Source organism: Acipenser ruthenus, chromosome 4 (assembly GCF_902713425.1).
Source record: "Acipenser ruthenus chromosome 4, fAciRut3.2 maternal haplotype, whole genome shotgun sequence".
Taxonomy (NCBI): domain Eukaryota; kingdom Metazoa; phylum Chordata; class Actinopteri; order Acipenseriformes; family Acipenseridae; genus Acipenser; species Acipenser ruthenus.
The window spans coordinates 75574257-75593451 of NC_081192.1; the positions used below are offsets into that span (position 1 = coordinate 75574257).

Sequence of the window (19195 nt, forward strand, 5' to 3'; positions counted from 1 at the left end):
GGTATGGTGTTCTTTTCTTTGAAAGCTTCATTTTTTCGTCTGTGAACATAGAGCTGATGTGACTTGCCAAAAAGCTCCAGTTTTGACTCATCTGTCCAAAGGACATTCTCCCAGAAGGGTTGTGGCTTGTCAATATGCATTTTAGCAAATTCCAGTCTGGCTTTTTTATGTTTTTCTGTCAAAAGTGGAGTCCTCCTGGGTCTTCTTCCATGGAGCCCACTTTCGCTCAAAAAGCAACGGATGGTGCGATCACAAACTGACGTACCTTCACCTTGGAGTTCAGCTTGTATCTCTTTGGCAGTTATCCTTGGTTCTTTTTCTACCATTCGCACTATCCTTCTGTTCAATCTGGGGTCGATTTTCCTCTTGCGGCCGCGCCAAGGGATGTTGGCTACAGTTCCATGGACCTTAAACTTCTTAACAATATTTGCAACTGTTGTCACAGGAACATCAAGCTGCTTGGAGATGGTCTTGTAGCCTTTACCTTTACCATGCTTGTCTATTATTTTCTTTCTGATCTCCTCAGACAACTCTCTCCTTTGCTTTCTCTGGTCCATGTTCAGTGTGGTGCACACAATGATACCAAACAGCACAGTGACTACTTTTCTCCATTTAAATAGGCTGAATGACTGATTACAAGATTGGAGACATGTGTGATACTAATTAAAGAAACTAATTAGTTTGAAATATCACTATAATCCAGTTATTTATTATCTTTTCTAAGAGGTACCAACAAATGTGTCCAGGCCATTTTAGAATATCTTTGTAGAATAAGCAATAATTCATCTCTTTTCACAGCTTCTTAGCTTTATTCTATGACATACCAAAGGCATGCAAGTATACATGATAAAATAGCTTTTAATTTCATCACTTTTCAGGAGGAATGAAGCATTATTTCAATGAGCTGTAAGGGTACCAACAAATTTGAGCACGTCTGTATATATATTATATATATATATATATATATATATATATATATATATATATATATAAATTTAGATGTTCTGAGAAAACCCAGCAAAAGTAGGGGGAATTCTACTCCTGGTTGTCACCAATACCTCCCCATAGTTACTGTACCCAGAGCTTTTCCATCATTAATTAAGCCAGGAGTTCCTGAACCTTCTTGGCTCAAGGTACCCCATGACATTAGGCAACCTGACTGAGGACCCGCACCTGGAATTTAGATTTTGGTAGCTTTAGTAAAAGAGGTTGTTTGTTTGTACTACTGCTTTCATAATGTTCATTTGTCAGACATTTGAGAAACTGCACCCTAATGACTGTACTCCGTTGTACACCATTGGACTGGAAATGCAACATAAACCTGCCTGTAAAGGTAAGCGGGAGCAATATGGTTTACTTTATTTATGTAGGGGGAAGAAATTATATCAAGAACTGAAAAAAAACCATACATTTGGGAGAAAATCTTTTTTGTATGTGCTACAGCCCCCTGAAACCATCTTGCGGTCCCCCAGTTTGGGGACCCCTGAATTAAGCAATCATCTGAAGACCTCCTGACTCAGGTTGTCAGACTTCTTATTCCAGGTTATAACTCCTGCAATGACTCCGTTGTCAGTTCAGAGCAGATTTAACAAGGCCCTGATCGCAGACTGCTGCTGGCACTATAACCCTGGTCACTTTAGTAACACTCCTCAGGAAAATAGTTGTAATAAACAGTAACCATGTTAAAGCACACTGCCATAAAGCTACTTAATCCAAATATCCACATTTTCAGTAGAGCAATTTCTACTTTAAGGAAAAAAACATCAATACATTGGTAACGCCAAACAGAGAAAGCATGAAACAGGGCCTCATTTAGTCATCTTTACCAAATCCATAAATTCTCATTATGCTATGAGTTTTTCATTAATTATTGACCCTTTGCCTTTCATAAAGGCCATGCTTATGTCAAGTCGATAGCATTCATCTACTGTCTTTATTTACTGGACTGCACTGCTTTGTAAAATCTACAAACACATTACTGAGTAATTAGCTGTGGGTCATTAAAAAGGCGATACAATATGAAGTGTTGGAACCATTTCTCCACTTCTCACAATGCCAAAACAAGCAGTATTACCTGGACTTAGTCTTGTACAAATTAGTACAACCAGGCCAGTTTGTCCAGATTTTAACCTGTTGTTTTTTTTTAAACACACTGCATTGTGGAGATCTTGAGTAGGTCTCAAACTTTTTTTAAACGGTCAAATCCTGTTTAACATGCAGGCGAGACTTGTTAAGGACTTTTGAACCGTTTAAACCATTAAAAGGGATACTTGAATCCTATACATTTCCTTAATATTCCATTTAATTTCTGGTTAATATTCTATTACAGTACATGCACTCTGTATGATTCTCTATTGTAGTTTCTGCTCAGATCATTATTTGCCTTGTCAGTTAACTATTCCAGCAAAATTGCTTCTGAAAAGACTACTTAAGGTTGATTGTGAGGAAGGGAGGTAGGGAAAAAAAATCAGCTCAATCTGACAATGCTTTATTGACTCTGAATAGAAAGACTTCTCTGGAGCTCTCTTTGTCCCATAACACTTTTGCGAGCAGCATTACGGAAGTCCCCATAGAGAATGAGCAGGGTTGAGTATTTTGGTGTAATAGAATATCTTTGGCAGAGTTTAGGGAGAGTCTTTGATGCCCAATAGTATTTGATGCCCAATGGTTCCACTCAAAGATATTGTATTGCACCAAGATACTCAACTCCATTCATTCTCTGTTGTTGGATTGAGCTGAACTGAGCTGATTTTATTGATGTTTAAAAAAAAAAAAAACAACAAGGGTGTGTCGACTAAATCCATAACCCTTGTTAATGATGACACTGTAATTGACACTAAAAATGCCTTATTTCATTTGAATAGTTGACTACTGTAACTTAAATCTGTAAATAAAACAATATAAATAATGAATTAATAAAACACAGTCCTGTATTAGATGATTACCATTTTGCTTATTTATTGATTGATTTTTTTTAAAACTGTATATTGAATAAGTTTATATAATTAAATAATGAATTCACGGTTATCACCATTTCCGTGAAATTTACCCATTGCCGTGCAATATGTAGTTCCACGTGAGAATTCTAATTTCTGAAAGAATAGTGTAAATATACATATTTTTTATCACTTAAAAATAAATACAGCAAATGCTTGCCTCATTGACACACTATGTTACCTGCATTTAGGAACCTGGCAGCCGGTTTAGTTTGCACTGAGCTGCACAATTTCTTTAAAATGTGTTCAACGAAAAAGACACCAGCTGCATCAAAGATCGGAAATATTTCTGCTAATGATCGCTCTGTCCAGTGCAGGAAGGGGACATTTCACATGTCTGTTGTTATTTTTACAGTTATTTGTTTTTATTTTGTTTGATAATTCACTGATGTTAAAAATAAATTATCTTTAAAAGGTGGACATAAAAAACAAAATATTCTACATCTTACCATTTACTGTTTTTCAGGTAAGCATTTAAATATTTGGGAACATTTGTTGTATAATTACTCTAAGGAAAATGAACATTTTGAATGTGACAACATTATTTTTTCTGCTTTAATAAATAATATGTTTAAATCGTAAAATATCTTGAAATGCCTAATTTTTTAGACCATGAAATGCAGTGAAATAAGCCATTTTGTACTGTGAAAAAATACAACCCTAAATATGGTGATATTGCAAAGAATAGTGATAACAGTAGCCTAGTCTAGAGGAAGTACCTTTTAACACATTTAAAACACTAATTTAGGCAGGACGGAATCACCCTCTATAAACCTCACTTACTGGGATCACAGAAAACCTTACAACTACTGATAATAATAATAATAATAATAATAATAATAATAATAATAATAATAATAATAATAATAATAATAATAATAATAATAATAATAATAATAACAACAACAACAACAACAACAACAGCAGCAACATAAAAAGTGCATCTGTCATTGAACGAGACGAACAGAAAGCTTGATTAAGGATGTATTTTCTGTTATACACATGATTGTCTCTTGTTTAAAAACAGTAAAGTGAATATATTTTGGAAACGAGAGGTTTGCAAAGCCAAGTGGAACTCAACTGTGCAAAATTATTTGCTATAATAAGAGACACCCTACACACAATCTATTAACTTATTGTAAATCACAAAAAGGACTGCACTCAGGAACTACTATTAAATGGGCAGCAGTGTGGAGTAATGGTTAGGGCTCTGGACTCTTGACCGGAGGGTCATGGGTTCAATCCCCGGTGGGGACACTGCTGCTGTACCCTTGAGCAAGGTACTTTACCTAGATTGCTCCAGTAAAAACCCAACTGTATAAATGGGTAATTGTATGTAAAAATAATGTGATATCTTGTAACAATTGTAAGTCGTCCTGGATAAGGGCGTCAGCTAAGAAATAAATAATAATAATAATAATAAATGTTAAAATGTGTTGCGGTTCTCTCAACTTTACTATGTTGCATGAAATTCCATTTATAGGTCAGGATAAGATGTACAGGGATTCTGACAAACCCTAAAAGTAATTGATTTCTCACATGTGATTAATAGTAACAATAATACCTAGTAACCATGCCCCATGAATCTAGCATTGCATATATTTTTTAAAATCATCTCTCATTCAAAATTAATGAACTATGATCAGTCACCAAATGATGGAACAGCGCAGACGATTAAGGATTTATGAAAGGTAGAGCAAAGTGATCCAGCCACATACTCAGGTGATTAAACAAACTGTCAACGCTGGTTGCATAGAAGCAGAGAGACAACGTGTAATCCATTATTCAAAGCAGCAGATTACATCATGCATGTTGCAGGTTCCAGCATGGTTAATTACCTTGTTATTGATATTGATGTGCAGAGCTGGCCAGGGTCCAGACACCTTGTTCGCCTCCTCCTCAACCTGCTTCAGACGGGCCGCTGTCTCCTCATAGCTGCACGCAATCCCAGAGTTCAACTCTGAGAGACAGACAAAATTCAACAAGAAAATACATCTTTATTGTTTATTTATTTGTTTAAAGGGTTAACTGTTGAAATGCTCAAGAACAAGAATCCAGTCAAACCTGTATCAACCTCTTCGGGTCATTCCCTGGGAAATCGCCACCGTTTTTGTAATTTTTTGCCCATTGTAATTAGCTGGATTGTCAGCATCACCATTAAAATATGGGTTTAAAAAGGGGGGAGGGGGCGGTGCTGATGTCATAGTAGCAATGCATGCTCATGAGGTTGTCTAACACCCTCTTATGCTTGTATTGAGAGTACATTACATTACAATGAAACAATGAATCTTGGAAATGACATTTAGGAATTAGTACAATGCCATCTCGTCAGGGACTGATCTCCCGTTATCTCATCACAAAGTGGATGTAAAGTTTTTAAAGTGATTAAAAGAACATTGACTCCCATCATATGCTTATTGATCTGCCACCAGCATTAAGAAACTTTGTGCAGGTTCTGTAACATAAAATCCATAGATTACACCGGTTACTAGGATTAAGGGAAGACGCAGTAAACAAAGCTGCAGAATGCGTGACATACTGTACTGTCATTGAACAGTCACTACAGAAACGCCAGCATATAAAAAAATCTGGATTAAAAAGATCTCAACATGCTCCACCCATTAGAAAATTAACCGCAAGGCTTTCTGCACCTCATAAAAGCTACACATTATGTAACATACATTTATGTAACATACATACTTACACCATCAACGGAAAGCTAAGCAATGCCTAAAATCTTTTAAGCTTTATTTACAGTTACTGGCCCTCTTTTGTTCTGAAGATAATCTTTTATCTCTTCATTTGAATTTGTTTTATGCTAATTCAGGATGTGCAAATATTTCAAATACAAAGCTACAGATGAACTGCTGCATCCTGGTACCTTTGCTGTGGGTCACATGATCTGATTGCTGCTACACTGGTCATGTTATAAGTGATAGGAATCATTGGGGTCTACATTATTGACTGATCTAAAAAAAATATCAGCTTTATTTTAGCTTTAAACATATTCTTTTTCATACACTGCTACATAAAAAGAATATCCCATGAGCATTCATGGAGTGCTGTGTTGATCTCATTACTCATAAACAACCCACTCAAACTTTTAGGTGCTTGTTGGTTATTCATCCATCTCCATTCATGGTATAAAAACATTACATTCATGTATCCTCAATATCTTCATTATAAATGGCAGAATTGAGAGAAAAACATATGTGGGGGAAAAAAGAGGGCATTGGTATTTAGATCTCATTTAAAAATATACCCCATTGTGATGGGACTGACATTTTCAATGCCACCCTGTATTGTATTAGGCCAAAGAGAAAGTATTTTGAAGACAGCAAACTGCAGCTAATTAAAAAACATGAATCACGTACATTCATAACCGATCTGCTGGCCAAGAAAAGTGCTGCATACGCTGCATGCATGGCCGGTGCCAGGCAACTTGCCACCCTCAGTAAAGCCTAGCATGGCAGCAGTGCTTAATTTGTACAGAAGGAGGTGCCGGGGCACAAGCAATGACAATAATACCGTTCTTAAGAACTGCACATTCAAAATCATATTTATTTGAAAGAGTACTGTACATACTAGTGTTAGATGTTTACAATCTCTGATTCTACTTCAGATACAAAGCGGTCGCGCAGACATAGTTAAGGTTTGAATGAAGGTACTGTTTAAAGTTGATTTTACAACCAGCTCAAAAGGGGGGTAAAACCCCACGAATATACATGAAAATATGTGTGGTCGGATTGGCAGGCTCAACAATCCCAATGAACAGGGTAGCATGCATATATATATATATATATATATATATATATATATATATATATATATATATATATATTTTTTTTTTTTTTAGACATGACAAAAAAAAAAAAAAAAAAAAAAAAGTGTTTTTTTTATACACCTGTAGCTCAAAAGGTATAGCAAATTAAGGAACCACACTCGGCATACACATAGTCCCGGGGTGTAGATGTGCAACGGGGTAGTTATGTTTCTTTTGGTATTAAAACTGTTAACTTCCCTGTGCTTTTAAATAATAAAACATGAGAAATGAAAGTGACCCTGTGTGTAGTGTTACTTATACAATTAAGATTAAATTAAACTGGTGGGGATGCAACCTCTAGCATGTAGCTAGTACAGCAATTGCAAGCAACGACACGGTTACAGTACAGCATGACGTTCCCCTGCATCGATCTCAAGCGGTACAGATACTATACAGTGCAGTTTATAATCTGTAGGGACAGTACAGCTGTATTGATGTTACCCTGCATCGATCTCAATCTCTAAAGAAATGAATGCATTTTATACATTCATTCAATTTTTTCCTACCATAAATTACGTATTTGGAATGTCACTTGTGCCGAGTTAGAAAATAAACATACTGCTCCGTACCACCAGATTTATATAGCGCCATTTTAAATTTCAAACATGGAATTAATTATGGGGGGGAAACTATATTTGGCCCCTCCACTTTTTTTGCTCAGTGTATACACACTATTATTATATGTTTTGTTATGGTTTTGCATTTAAAACGGTTTAAAATTAAATTTACAACATGGAAAAGCATTCAGACAGCAGCAAAAACATTTGGCCTGTCTATCAACCACAGCAAAAAAAAAAACAGTGATGCACCAAAGACCAGTAAGATATTAACAAATGAGACCAAGAGCACAATAAACAATGACCTCTTGAAGGAAGTTCTATCTTTCACCTACCTCGGCAGCATCCTGTCTAACGACGGGCTCATGGACAAGGAGATAACTGCTCGTATACGCAAAGCTAGTAGCAATTTTGGCTGTTTATATGAAAGGGTTTGGAACAAGCATGGTCTCAAACTCTCAACGAAGCTCAAAGTCTATCAGGATGTTGCTTTGACCGCACTTCTATACGGCTGCGAAACCTAGGCGTCAAGTTAAAATGCTCGAGACATTCCACAAGCAGCACTTAAGAATGACATTCTGTATTAAATGACAAGACAAAATCCCCAACACCTAAGTCCTGCAATAAGCTCATACCACTAGCCTTGAAACACATCTCATCAAGGGTGAACTGAGATAGACAGGTCACATGCTCCGTATGGATGATATGGATGACTCCCAAAACGTAACCGTTATGGAGAACTAAAGTCTGGAAAATGCTCCATTGGTGGACAGAGGAAGTGTTACAGAGACACACTGAAATGCTTACTGACTCAGTGTAATAGCAACGTCAATGACTGGGAAGTGATGACTTAAGATAGATCTCTGTGGAGATCAACCATTCACGACGAAGTAACAACTTTTGAAAGTCGATGTGTGGCTGAAATTGAGAAGAAAAGAATAGCCATGACAGCTGCCCCATTGGGCCTCTCATGCTCGGTCTGCGAACGCGTCTGTGCAGCACACATCGGGCTCATCAGCCACATGAGAATACACAACACAGTCGGTTAATTCTACCTCTAAGACAAGTCATCGTCGAGCATGACACGGCAGCCAACAGTTATATAATCACTATAGCTAGTATCTAATGTATTGTATAGTTTACCTAGCTTCTATCAAATTTTTGAGTGATAGCACAGTACAGAATATGCAACGCATGATGATGTTAGGGATATTGCGGCTGCTGTATAATGTTGATAAAGAGCTGGCTGGAAGCAGGACACTGAGCCCCGACACATTGCTCTCACTGTTATTATGTCAGTCTCATTCCTTATCCCAGATTCCTGCAATGATAATTAGTACAATGAGATGATAATTACATTCTATTTCTGTGAGACTACCCAAGCGACTTAATCCAAGGATGCAACACATGTACTCTACAAATGTACCTAGTTTAATTCAGTGTGGGCAAGCCAATGCATTCAGCCTCAAAGAACACAGAGCTAACACAATAATTTCAGTAAATCTTACCTAATATTTATTACCATTAAAACTCTAAACCCACAAATACAGATGAGCCTGGCTCATTTGCATAGTGGTTAAGATGCTCACTTGTGGTATGGAGGATACCCATTTCACGACCAGCCTCCACCTGTTACAGGCACATTATGTTAAATGTATATTTGACTTTCAAAGTTGTTTTTTAAATTTTCCATAATTCAGTGAATCTGAGTTTGTGTAAAAGGAAAACAATTAAACCTTTTTTTTTTTTTTTAAATATACAGTTCCCCCCCCCCCCCCCCCCCCCCAAAAAAAAAATAAATAAATTGGCTTGTATTTTCAGTGTCAGCTGCTTTCTTTCATGTGACCTTTTAAAGTTGAATGAGGTGAACTGTCCAGAACTGTAGAATTGAAGAATCTTCAAGGAACAACCAATACAATTTATTCACTCATCGCTTCAATTAAGGTACCATTAAAAAATCTCATTCACCTTTACCACCAAATGTGCATGTTTAACATAAGAAAATGTGAGATGGCAATATGTATCAGGTAAAATGTACTGTACATTAATAAATATGTATGAAAAATGCCCTGAGTGTGGATACTGAACAATACCTCTCCCCGAACCACACTGGATTTCAGTGGGATCACACATACTTGAATTTGTTATTTTGTAAATGTTTAAGCAGGAAATAATTTGCTGTAATGTGACACCTTCTTATCCGCAGCAGATCATTTCTAAAATATAAGGACATCAAGCTGTTAGTACTAAAACACTCCGCTTGAACTCATCAAGGAAACATGCTTTAGCTTGACACTGGCATTCACACTTTTCCTCAATCCAATAAATTGATTTACAGATAAGTCCTAAAACTAGATAGTGCAAGACGCTTAAGGAAAAGCATTTTAAATAGGTGTTTGCAGAAACTTGCCAGATTAGCTTAGAGATAATAACACCGTGAGTTATGCAGAGTTAATAACGGAACAAGATAAGGAACAGATAACAGAATTGCTCGTTTAAAAACTACACACACCCAGCACGAATCCTCTCAGGCATTTAAACATAGCCAGAGAATTCAACTGGACTACAGTGACAGTGGATCAAATCAGCAGGGAATACAGGAGCTAAATGACACCCCGTGGAGACGTTTGAACACAAATAAATCAGGTTTACGACTCTTCATTAAACATCTGCTCCCCGTGAAGTCACTTAAACAGAAAGACAATTTAAAAAAATCTAGTAACTGCTTCAACTATTTAATCTGTAACTTTAAAAAATAAGAAAAAATATTAAAACTTTTTTTTTTTATTTCAGCTGACAAACCGTTTAGACAATACACCTTTTACATTTTTCAGTGAATTAAAAAACATTTCTGAAGCAATCAAAACTTTGCTGAAAACTAGTTCTAATTTTGGAATAAGTCTGAGGATCTTTCGAACTGCGTATTACATTGGTTCTAATTCGATTTGGCTCTGATGGAGCTAGTGTGATGGTTGGGCAGGCATTTAGGCGTCGCTGCTCTTTTGCAAAAGGAATTTCCAAACATTACAATTTGGCACTGTCTAAATCACAGGCTTGGAAGGTATACCCAACATCATGGGCAGCAATGTGGAGTAGTGGTTAGGGCTCTGGACTCTTGACCGGAGGGTCGTGGGTTCAAATCCAGGTGGGGGACACTGCAGCAGTACCCTTGAGCAAGATTACTCCAAGATTACCTAGATTACTCCAATAAAAAAAACAACTGTATAAATGGGTAATTGTATGTACAATAAATAAATAAATAAATACATACATAATGTGATATCTGTATAATGTGAAATAATTTATAATGTGATATCTTGTAACAATTGTAAGGTCGCCCTGGATAAGGGCATCTGCTAAGAAATAATTAATAATAATAATAATTTCCAGTTATCTCAGAATGAAGAAAAATGTCTGCAACTTGCAAGATTTGCTCATCTGTGTTTTCCTTTCACATCAGCACTACAAATTTATCGTATAATCTTAGTCGCAAATATAAACAGCTACTGGAGGCAGTGAGACTTCTGCGAAAAAACCTGTGGCTAATTGTCAGGAAAGGTAAGCTGGGTTGCAGCATCTGTGAAAAAGTACAGTCCCTTGGAGTGATGAGCAGAGGTCATGGCTTGAAGATTGCTAAAGCATAGGCTACTTCTGATATTTCATGCTATTGGGGCAGTAACTTAAACAAATGAAGTCTCTGAGGAAAAAGATATGTGAGCACAAAGTATCGGAGTGTCACAAAGCAGCAGAAAGTATTCAGAATGAGGCACAGAAATATACATTTATATCGTGTCAAGTGCAAGGGCAGTCGCAGCATATTGAAACTACATGCAGAGTGTTCCGCACTGAGTACAAACAGGCTAAACAAAATCGGAACCTTCTACGACTTTGAAACGGAAATTGATCTGCAGCAGCTAAATAGACTAAACAAGGGGGCGAATTCTCCACTTGAACGTGACCTGCACCAGCATACAGCAGCACATTGAGGAGGAAATTAATTTAAAAAAATCCTTAAGAATATAATATCTTGCAAGTGCAAAATCACACTAATGATTGATGAGTCAACCACTTTGAGCCAGGCTACCACTCTTGTAGCTTACATACGATTTGCAAGAGAGGAGATGAAGCAGCCTATTATTTATTTCTTAGCCTACGAATATGTTTCTTGATCTGATTGAGCTTCCAGCCACTGATGCCTCCTTCACTTCCAGGATCTTGCTGCAAAGTCTAAATGAAATGGGATTCACAGAGGATTACCCAAAGGAGCACTTGGTGGCTCTTGCATGTGATGGAGCCGCAGTCATGCTAGGTCGGAAAAGCGGAGTGGCTACTCCGATACAGCTGCGTTTCCCAAAGCTGATTGGTTGGCACTGCTCATGGGATCAACCACTTTAAAGTGTTTATGTACAAACTGTACTCTCTGTATCACGCCTCCCCTAAAAGCGCAAGGGAACTTAAAGAATGTGCAGCAACATTGCACGTGGAAATCCTGAAGATTGGCGGTGTTCTGGGAACACACAGGGTTGCATCAATTAGCCATGCAGTGAAGGTGCTCTGAAAGAATTACTGTGCTCTCTCTTCACTTCCAACAGTCAGCAGCAGGTAAAGAAAAAAAACCTTCATCGGACTCTAAATGTACTCGAGATCTGCATCATTTGTGCTCAATTCTAGATTTTTTAAATCCATTGACGTTTGAAAATCGGAAAATTGGAAAGATCACAAAGACAGGTCAGCTTATCATTCACTACTGTATTTACAGGAACAATTAGATGTCTATACAATTATCAAAATATGTTCCTAGGTGGAAAACGGGCTATATTCTTAAAAATATTTACTCCAAATCATCCTTAGTTCATATGTTGTCTGAAAAGTAAAAAAAACCAGACCACCAATTACAATTCTTACATTAATAAGAAACAATTTTCGACTACTCACATAAATTAAACATCTGAGTTGTTAATTTCTGTTTTGGTAACTATTGCATGGTTATTATTATTATTATTATTATTTGTTTATTTAGCAGACGCTTTTATCCAAGGCGACTTACAGAGACTAGGGTGTGTGAACTACACATCAGCTGCAGAGTCACTTACAATTACATCTCACCCGAAAGACGGAGCACAAGGAGGTTAAGTGACTTGCTCAGGGTCACACAATGAGTCAGTGGCTGAGGTGGGATTTGAACTGAGGAATTCCTGGTTACAAGCCCTTTTCTTTAACCACTGGACCACACAGCCTCCTACTATCTGGGGAAAAGAAAGTGCCAGTGATGAGGTCAAATAAACAGCTCTGAGAATCTAGCCCTATGGATCCTATGTATTTCAATGGTCCAATAGCTACAATCAGGCCACATGACCTAAAGCACTGGGAGTGATTAAGCACTTTAAACTTGTGTTACTGAAGCTAATGAAAACAGTAGGTGAGAATATTGATTTTTCAAGCTTTGTTTTTTTTTCAGTAACATATATGTTACTGAAAAAAAAACAAAGCTTGAAAAATGTTTGCTAAAATGTATATATATACACACACACAGACGTGCTCAAAATTGTTGGTACCCTTACAGCTCATTGAAATAATGCTTCATTCCTCCTGAAAAGTGATGAAATTAAAAGCTATTTTATCATGTATACTTGCATGCCTTTGCTATGTCATAGAATAAAGCAAAGAAGCTCATATATATATATATATATATATATATATATATATATATATATATATATATATATATATATATATATATATATATATATAGCTGATCCTGTGTTAGCTGATCCTATTAAAAAGGTATCATTGAAAAACCCTTGTTTATAAGCCTTGGTTTAAATAACTGAACTACTTACTGTTCACATTCTGGACAGTTGCTAGGGGCTCTCTGCAGTCCATGGCAATGAGCCCGTAGCTGGGGTGGTGGTGATGGTGATGGTGTTGGCATCTTCCTTTGCTGGTGTAGGGAGTCCCTCCGTTCTCCTCTATACTGAACTGCTCCAGATCCGTGTTCTTCAGTGCTGGCACTGCTTCCAGGGGGTAGCTGGAATCAATCAATTCAAATTCGAGTCAAACCAACTCACAAACAAGCTCAAGCCTGTATTCTCAGTGTACATGGGGTAGCATGTCTATGAAAGAATTGATATTAATAGCATACTGATGTAGTAAACTCTCTAGAAAACCACAGCGCATGATTGCAGTGCAAATGAGTGATCCTCTTGCTGTGCAGTGTAGGGTTGGCTAGTATCCTCCAACATTCCCATGATAGCGGGTCATAGTTAATAAGCAACAGCTCATAGATTAATACTTTCTTTTTGAAAAGAAATATATGAGCCCTTAAATAGCTCTGTACACTGGCCCATCAGGAAAGCTTGTGCTAACCTCATGATCAGAACCTGTAGAGCAGTTGTTCATAGACTTTTTTCCGTTAAACTTTGGTCTGGCGTGAAAAAAAAAGACATTCATGAATAAATGATAGAAATATATAAATCATGAACATGAATAATAAAACAAAGAGACATACTGTTGTCATATTAAATGCAAGACGCGCTGCCGAGCAGTCATTAAGTATAGCAGGTCAGCTTGTGATGTGTTCCTTTGAGACTCCCAGTTTGACAACCACTGCTGCACTGCTGAGTCTTGGAGAGTGACCTTCATTTTAAAACATGATGGCCTATATGCATACAACTTACCATGTCCTTTATCATGCCAGTAATAGTGTTTAACATGACACAGGGCTCCAGGCTGCGACTAAAATAGTCGCCATTGGCTCCTAAACCAAAATTGACCGTTTCCTTTAAAAAACAAACAACTTGAAAACACCAACAAGCAGAACCGTGTTTTTTTTTCACTCATTATGCTCATATGTAACACGTAAAATACACCAACATCTTATAACGTGCACTGCATGTGGGGTGGTCTGGCAAAACACTAAAACGTAAAGATTTGAACATAAAAGGTTGAGGAATTAAGAAAAACATAGAACAGGGTAACGTATCAGGCTGATTTGTTTATATACTGTGTAACCTCCTATGAAGCAAGACTAGAGTTTAGCATAGATGGAGTATACGTTTAGAGTTATGTCGGAAAGAAAATATCAGATTTTCTCAAGTTCGTCTATGGCATCTAGTAGTACTAGCAGTAATACAACGTCCGCATCTACGTTAGATAAAGACTCTGTGGTGAGAGACAAGAATTTGGTGATGATGATTCTATTGCGCGGCAGCTAGACGATTCAGACAATGAACCAGCGGAAAGTGCACTTTCACAGCCAAAAAAGCAAGTGCAGCACTTTAAGACTTCTTGGCTTCAAGAATTTGCCTGGTTACATTACAGTAATGAAAACCAAAACATGTATTGTGAGTTTTGTACTAAAGCAGAGCCAGTTGTTGCAGGGAAAACTTCTAGAACTAACCATTTTAAGAAAGAGTCTGTGAAGAAGCACGGTGAAAGCAGAAAACGCATAAGTCCTAGGGACTACGTTATTGCAAAGAGTATGCCAACCCAGACACCAACAGCCAGATCAATGGTTCGTGTTGCTGAAGTAAATGAAGAGAAAACATTTAGGGAATTAAATTAAATTCAATGCTGCTTACATGATTGCAGTACAATAAATGCCATTCAGTAAATTTAGCTCTCAGATTGTTTTAATGAAGAATGGTTTGGAAATATCTAAAACGCATGCCAATGATACTGCATGTGCTGAGTTCATTGCAGTCATTGAAGATGAAATAAAAGATTTGCAGAAAGGGGTGCACAGTGCGAATTACAATTCTGTTCTAATTGACTGTGGAACAGATGTAGCAGGGAGAGAGAATGTAATGGTGTACTGTAGGTATGTTTAAGCGGTTAAATATGGAGACAATCAAATCACTGAAAAAGTGGCACCCAGCAATTGGATTTGGCGTCTAGAATCTTTGGCCTTAGAGCCATTGGCTCCTTGGGTAAAAAGTTAGTTTGGAGCCCTGTGACAGTATTTCATCATAAAAGCCATTTACAGTCAAAAAACATCACTCATTGCCACATTAGAATAGCATGCCCTTGGGAGACCAAATTTCTCATAATTTCTGTGTTAATATATAAGCCAATAGTAATATTAAAAAAGTCTGTTTAATTATCCAATAATTAGCTAATTTAAAGATTTTGTTATTTGCAATGCATACATTAAATTGCATTGTTAACTCCTCTAAACAGGATAGGCTACTTACTGGTTGGAAAACATAAAAATCAGATTTGTAGTCTATTCATTGCTCTAAGTGTAGAAAATGGTGGGCTTTGATGTGCTTGTGTGGGCTGTACATCAAGAGGAGGGAGATATCTAGGCAGATGTTCCTCTAAGAACAGTGAGAAGACCCAGCAGATTTGACCCTCTGGATTACTCTAATAATGATTTGTAGCAGGTATCCACTTAATAGAAGCATAATTATTCACCCTTGTGGAGAACGAGAACATGAACTGAAGCGTTGAACAGCTAGAAACAAGGCTGTTCGTGTATAATGAAAGTTACAAACTCACTGCCTGATTTGGATTCTGATGTGAGTTTTTGTAGGTAAAAAAAAAAAAAAAGAAAATGTAAATATATTTCCATTTCTATATTGATCACTGTCTGTGCACAGAAAGCAGGCAGTACTTAGTTTTACATATTTTTCATAGCATTTCATCTACCAATAGAGGCAGCTCAAGTCATTTTAAAATAAATTCACCTGGCCTGATTGACTGCAACAGCTGCTACATCGTCAACATTTTAAAACTCCTTCAGCTCAAATACAGGCTAACCTATCTGAGGCTGAGGCCACCATCCCACTTGGGCACTAGAAAGTACTTGAAGTAGAACCCTTCCTCCAACTGGAGGGGGTCTATCATGCGAATAGCCCATTTTTGCAGCAGAGCTGCTACCTCCTGAGACACCACCGCGGCGTCTTGCGGGTCTATGACTGATGTTGGAATCACGCCGCGAAAGGGAGGGGGGGCGGTGCTTGAACTGCAGTGAGTAGCCGGTTTGAACGGTAGTAAGCACCCAGGTGTCCGTGGTGCACTGATGTCAATATTCCAGATGGCTCCCTGAAAAGGGGCCCTGGGCCTGAAGCAGCAAACTCCTAGAGCTGCTGCTCAGCTTGTGGCTTGGCCTGAGGTTTTTGTCCCTGCGTCAGGTGGCAGAACCTATTAAAGCCTCTGTGGCGAGCAGTCACGGGCCGGTTCTGAACACCACCTGGTGCAGGTGCAGCCAGCTGTACCAATCTTTGAGGCTTTTGGGGCCTTGGGCACCAGTTTGTTGCTGGTTTGTGCATTGGAGGTGGTCGCTTGGGAAGCAGGTGAACCAGCTCCTTCGCACACGGTGAGAGCACTGCTGCAGCATCTCGTCCAAGAGGTACATACCCATGCAGTAATGGTCATATTTCATACTTGAAAGGGAAATACAGATTTGTGTCAAATGGGATTGCATTCTTGTAGGTATAGTTAGATCACAAAGTTTAGTAACCGAGTAGTATTGCGTGACAGGCAGGATTTTTAAATCTAGCTGTATTTATTTCTTTTAGTTTGAAAAAGCTTTTTGTATGGTAAGGTGAACTGTATGAGAAACAGATTTTAGGATGTATTATTATTGTAAATATTGTATCTGAATGAATTGCATTTTAGATGTAACTGTGCGGTGTTGTCTTTTTGTGCCATTTGTCGTGGAAAACATACTCTAAAGACATTTAGAAAGCATATTAAAAATGGAAATGGCAAAATTGAAGATAATAAAAGACAGTTTATTTACATACATTAAAAAGAAATGTTTTGGATAACTATAAATGAATACAAGTTCATATACATTTTTACTGACATATCTAAGTATCCTTAAATATACAAAATATACACTTTAAAAAACCTGTAAAGACATTCTTCTTTAACACTTGTGTAAACTGTAAAGATTAATTACAGATGATATTATTTTTCACCAGTACTGTGCCTTTATTATTTTGTGTGTCCTCCACTTGTATCTACAACTTAATACAACCCCACTATGTTTGTTTGATGATGTTGAGTCAAAATGGTTTTCAAAATAATAAGCGATTGTAGATAAAGAGTGGGCAGAGAGATGCTGCCTTAATGCTTAGAATTACTTTAGTGGGAAAGAAGACAGAATTAGTACATATCGATAAGAGGATATGGTGAATGTAGTGTACTTTTTAGAGAGGGGGTTTTGCCACAATTTTATTTATTTAGGCACAAGAGGTTTACTCAGGTTGGTTAAGGCAGCACATAGTATTAGAATTTTGTCAGCGGTGACTAGATAATTATCACTATGCTTATGAATCATTGAAACAGGAAGGGCATTGCAGAGAATGTGGTAGTGTTTCAATCTTCCAATTGCACGCTCCACATGAATCCTAGCACAGAACATCATTTAATCCAGAATTTTTTGTTACTGCTTTGTCACGCGCTCCTCACATTCGTGACAAAAATGTAACAGCTCCTGTTGAACTCACACCTAAAAGAAATTTGATGGTATTGTGAGATTTATAATTTGCGTAGGTTAAAGCCCTGGCATGAAGACTGGTTGGTCTTTCAATAAATACTTCACTACAATCAATGATACATCTTACACTATCAAAATTCTTGTTTTTAAATAAAGGAGGCAAATTCCATTTAATTTCCTTTCTAGATGGCCAGCGAATGAGACACTCATAGCTCCTTTGACATGATATCTAACCAACAATGACAAATGTTACCAACAGTACGGCAGTTTAATCTAAATCTAAAAGCCAAGTCTAAAAGTCCTGATCGGTGAGTCCCAAACGTGAGTTCATCAGAACCATCAGAAACTGCTCAGCTGGAGACAGCAGTGCAGTGGTACTGGGTACCCATACTGTCAGTAGGAATGTCAATAAGTCAAAAAAAAAAAACTTTGGCGGAAGGCAAGCCTGTATAAAATTTAACTTGTCAATTGTCATTTTTAAAATCAAATACCGAGGACTTTGCTGATTCAATACGTTTTTTTCCAACTATGTTACCTTGGATTCTAAATCCTTAACATGTTGTTTCAAATTATCATTATCCTGTTTGAGGCAGTCAGTGTCCTCCATAGAGAGATCAGTACCAACTGAGACACTGACATTACTGATGTCATTTAGGTGGCTTTGGCACAGCTGTGTTTCCCAAGTTGCTTCTTCGGTTAATGTTCTTCTGTTGTGAAGCCTGCTGTATCTACCCATTTTCTTAAAAAAAAAAAAAAAAATCAGTTAAACATTTAAGCTTGTGTCTGTCAACGTGAATTTTAATATTTACCTTGCCCTTAATCACAAATTATAAACGATTCACTTTTGCTAGCTTGTGTAGTCTAAAACTAAAATTCGACACATTTGCGATTTTCAGGTAAATCACTAAAATCGGCTGTATTTAACCTTAAAATTAATATTAAAATACCTAATATATTTTCTAATCACGCAAACTGCGTTCACTTATAAATAATGTCTGTGAAAGCTGATAAACATCCATACCTGAGATGAAGTGCAGGCTACATATTCTTGAATTGGCGGTTGGCACACATCCTTCCTTTTTAACGGCTGCAATCCACGCCTCTCTCCTTGAGGTATCTTTCGGAAACCTGAAAATCTTTACCTTCGACAACTGGTTTGTACCAGGTCGGACTGAACACCCGACTGCACAGTAAGTGTATTAATATCTCAGAAATATACTCCCAATAATGTTGCTGAAAAAATAAATAAAGTCTACTCATTGAGATCAAGAGTTTATGGCCAGGTAAAAAAGTGAATTCTCAGATGAGGTAAAGGTCACAGTGAAATAACACAGTGTCCTCAACCTGTCTCACTTATCAACACTGTCGCGAT

The 19195-nt window shown here is 37.4% G+C and overlaps 1 protein-coding gene across 2 annotated transcripts in view; it reads right to left on the bottom strand.

Annotated features, from left to right (window-relative positions):
- The window catches only part of LOC117400657 (band 4.1-like protein 4B), a 141243-nt gene that overhangs the window by 38430 nt on the left and 83618 nt on the right, over window positions 1-19195 (bottom strand). For both annotated transcript variants that reach the window (XM_059022791.1, XM_059022792.1), the window contains exons 16-17: window positions 13217-13404; window positions 4835-4956 (exon numbers count right to left, since the gene is read on the bottom strand). In XM_059022791.1, the coding sequence (XP_058878774.1) occupies window positions 4835-4956; window positions 13217-13404 (310 nt within the window). The remainder of the gene's footprint in view (window positions 1-4834; window positions 4957-13216; window positions 13405-19195) is intronic.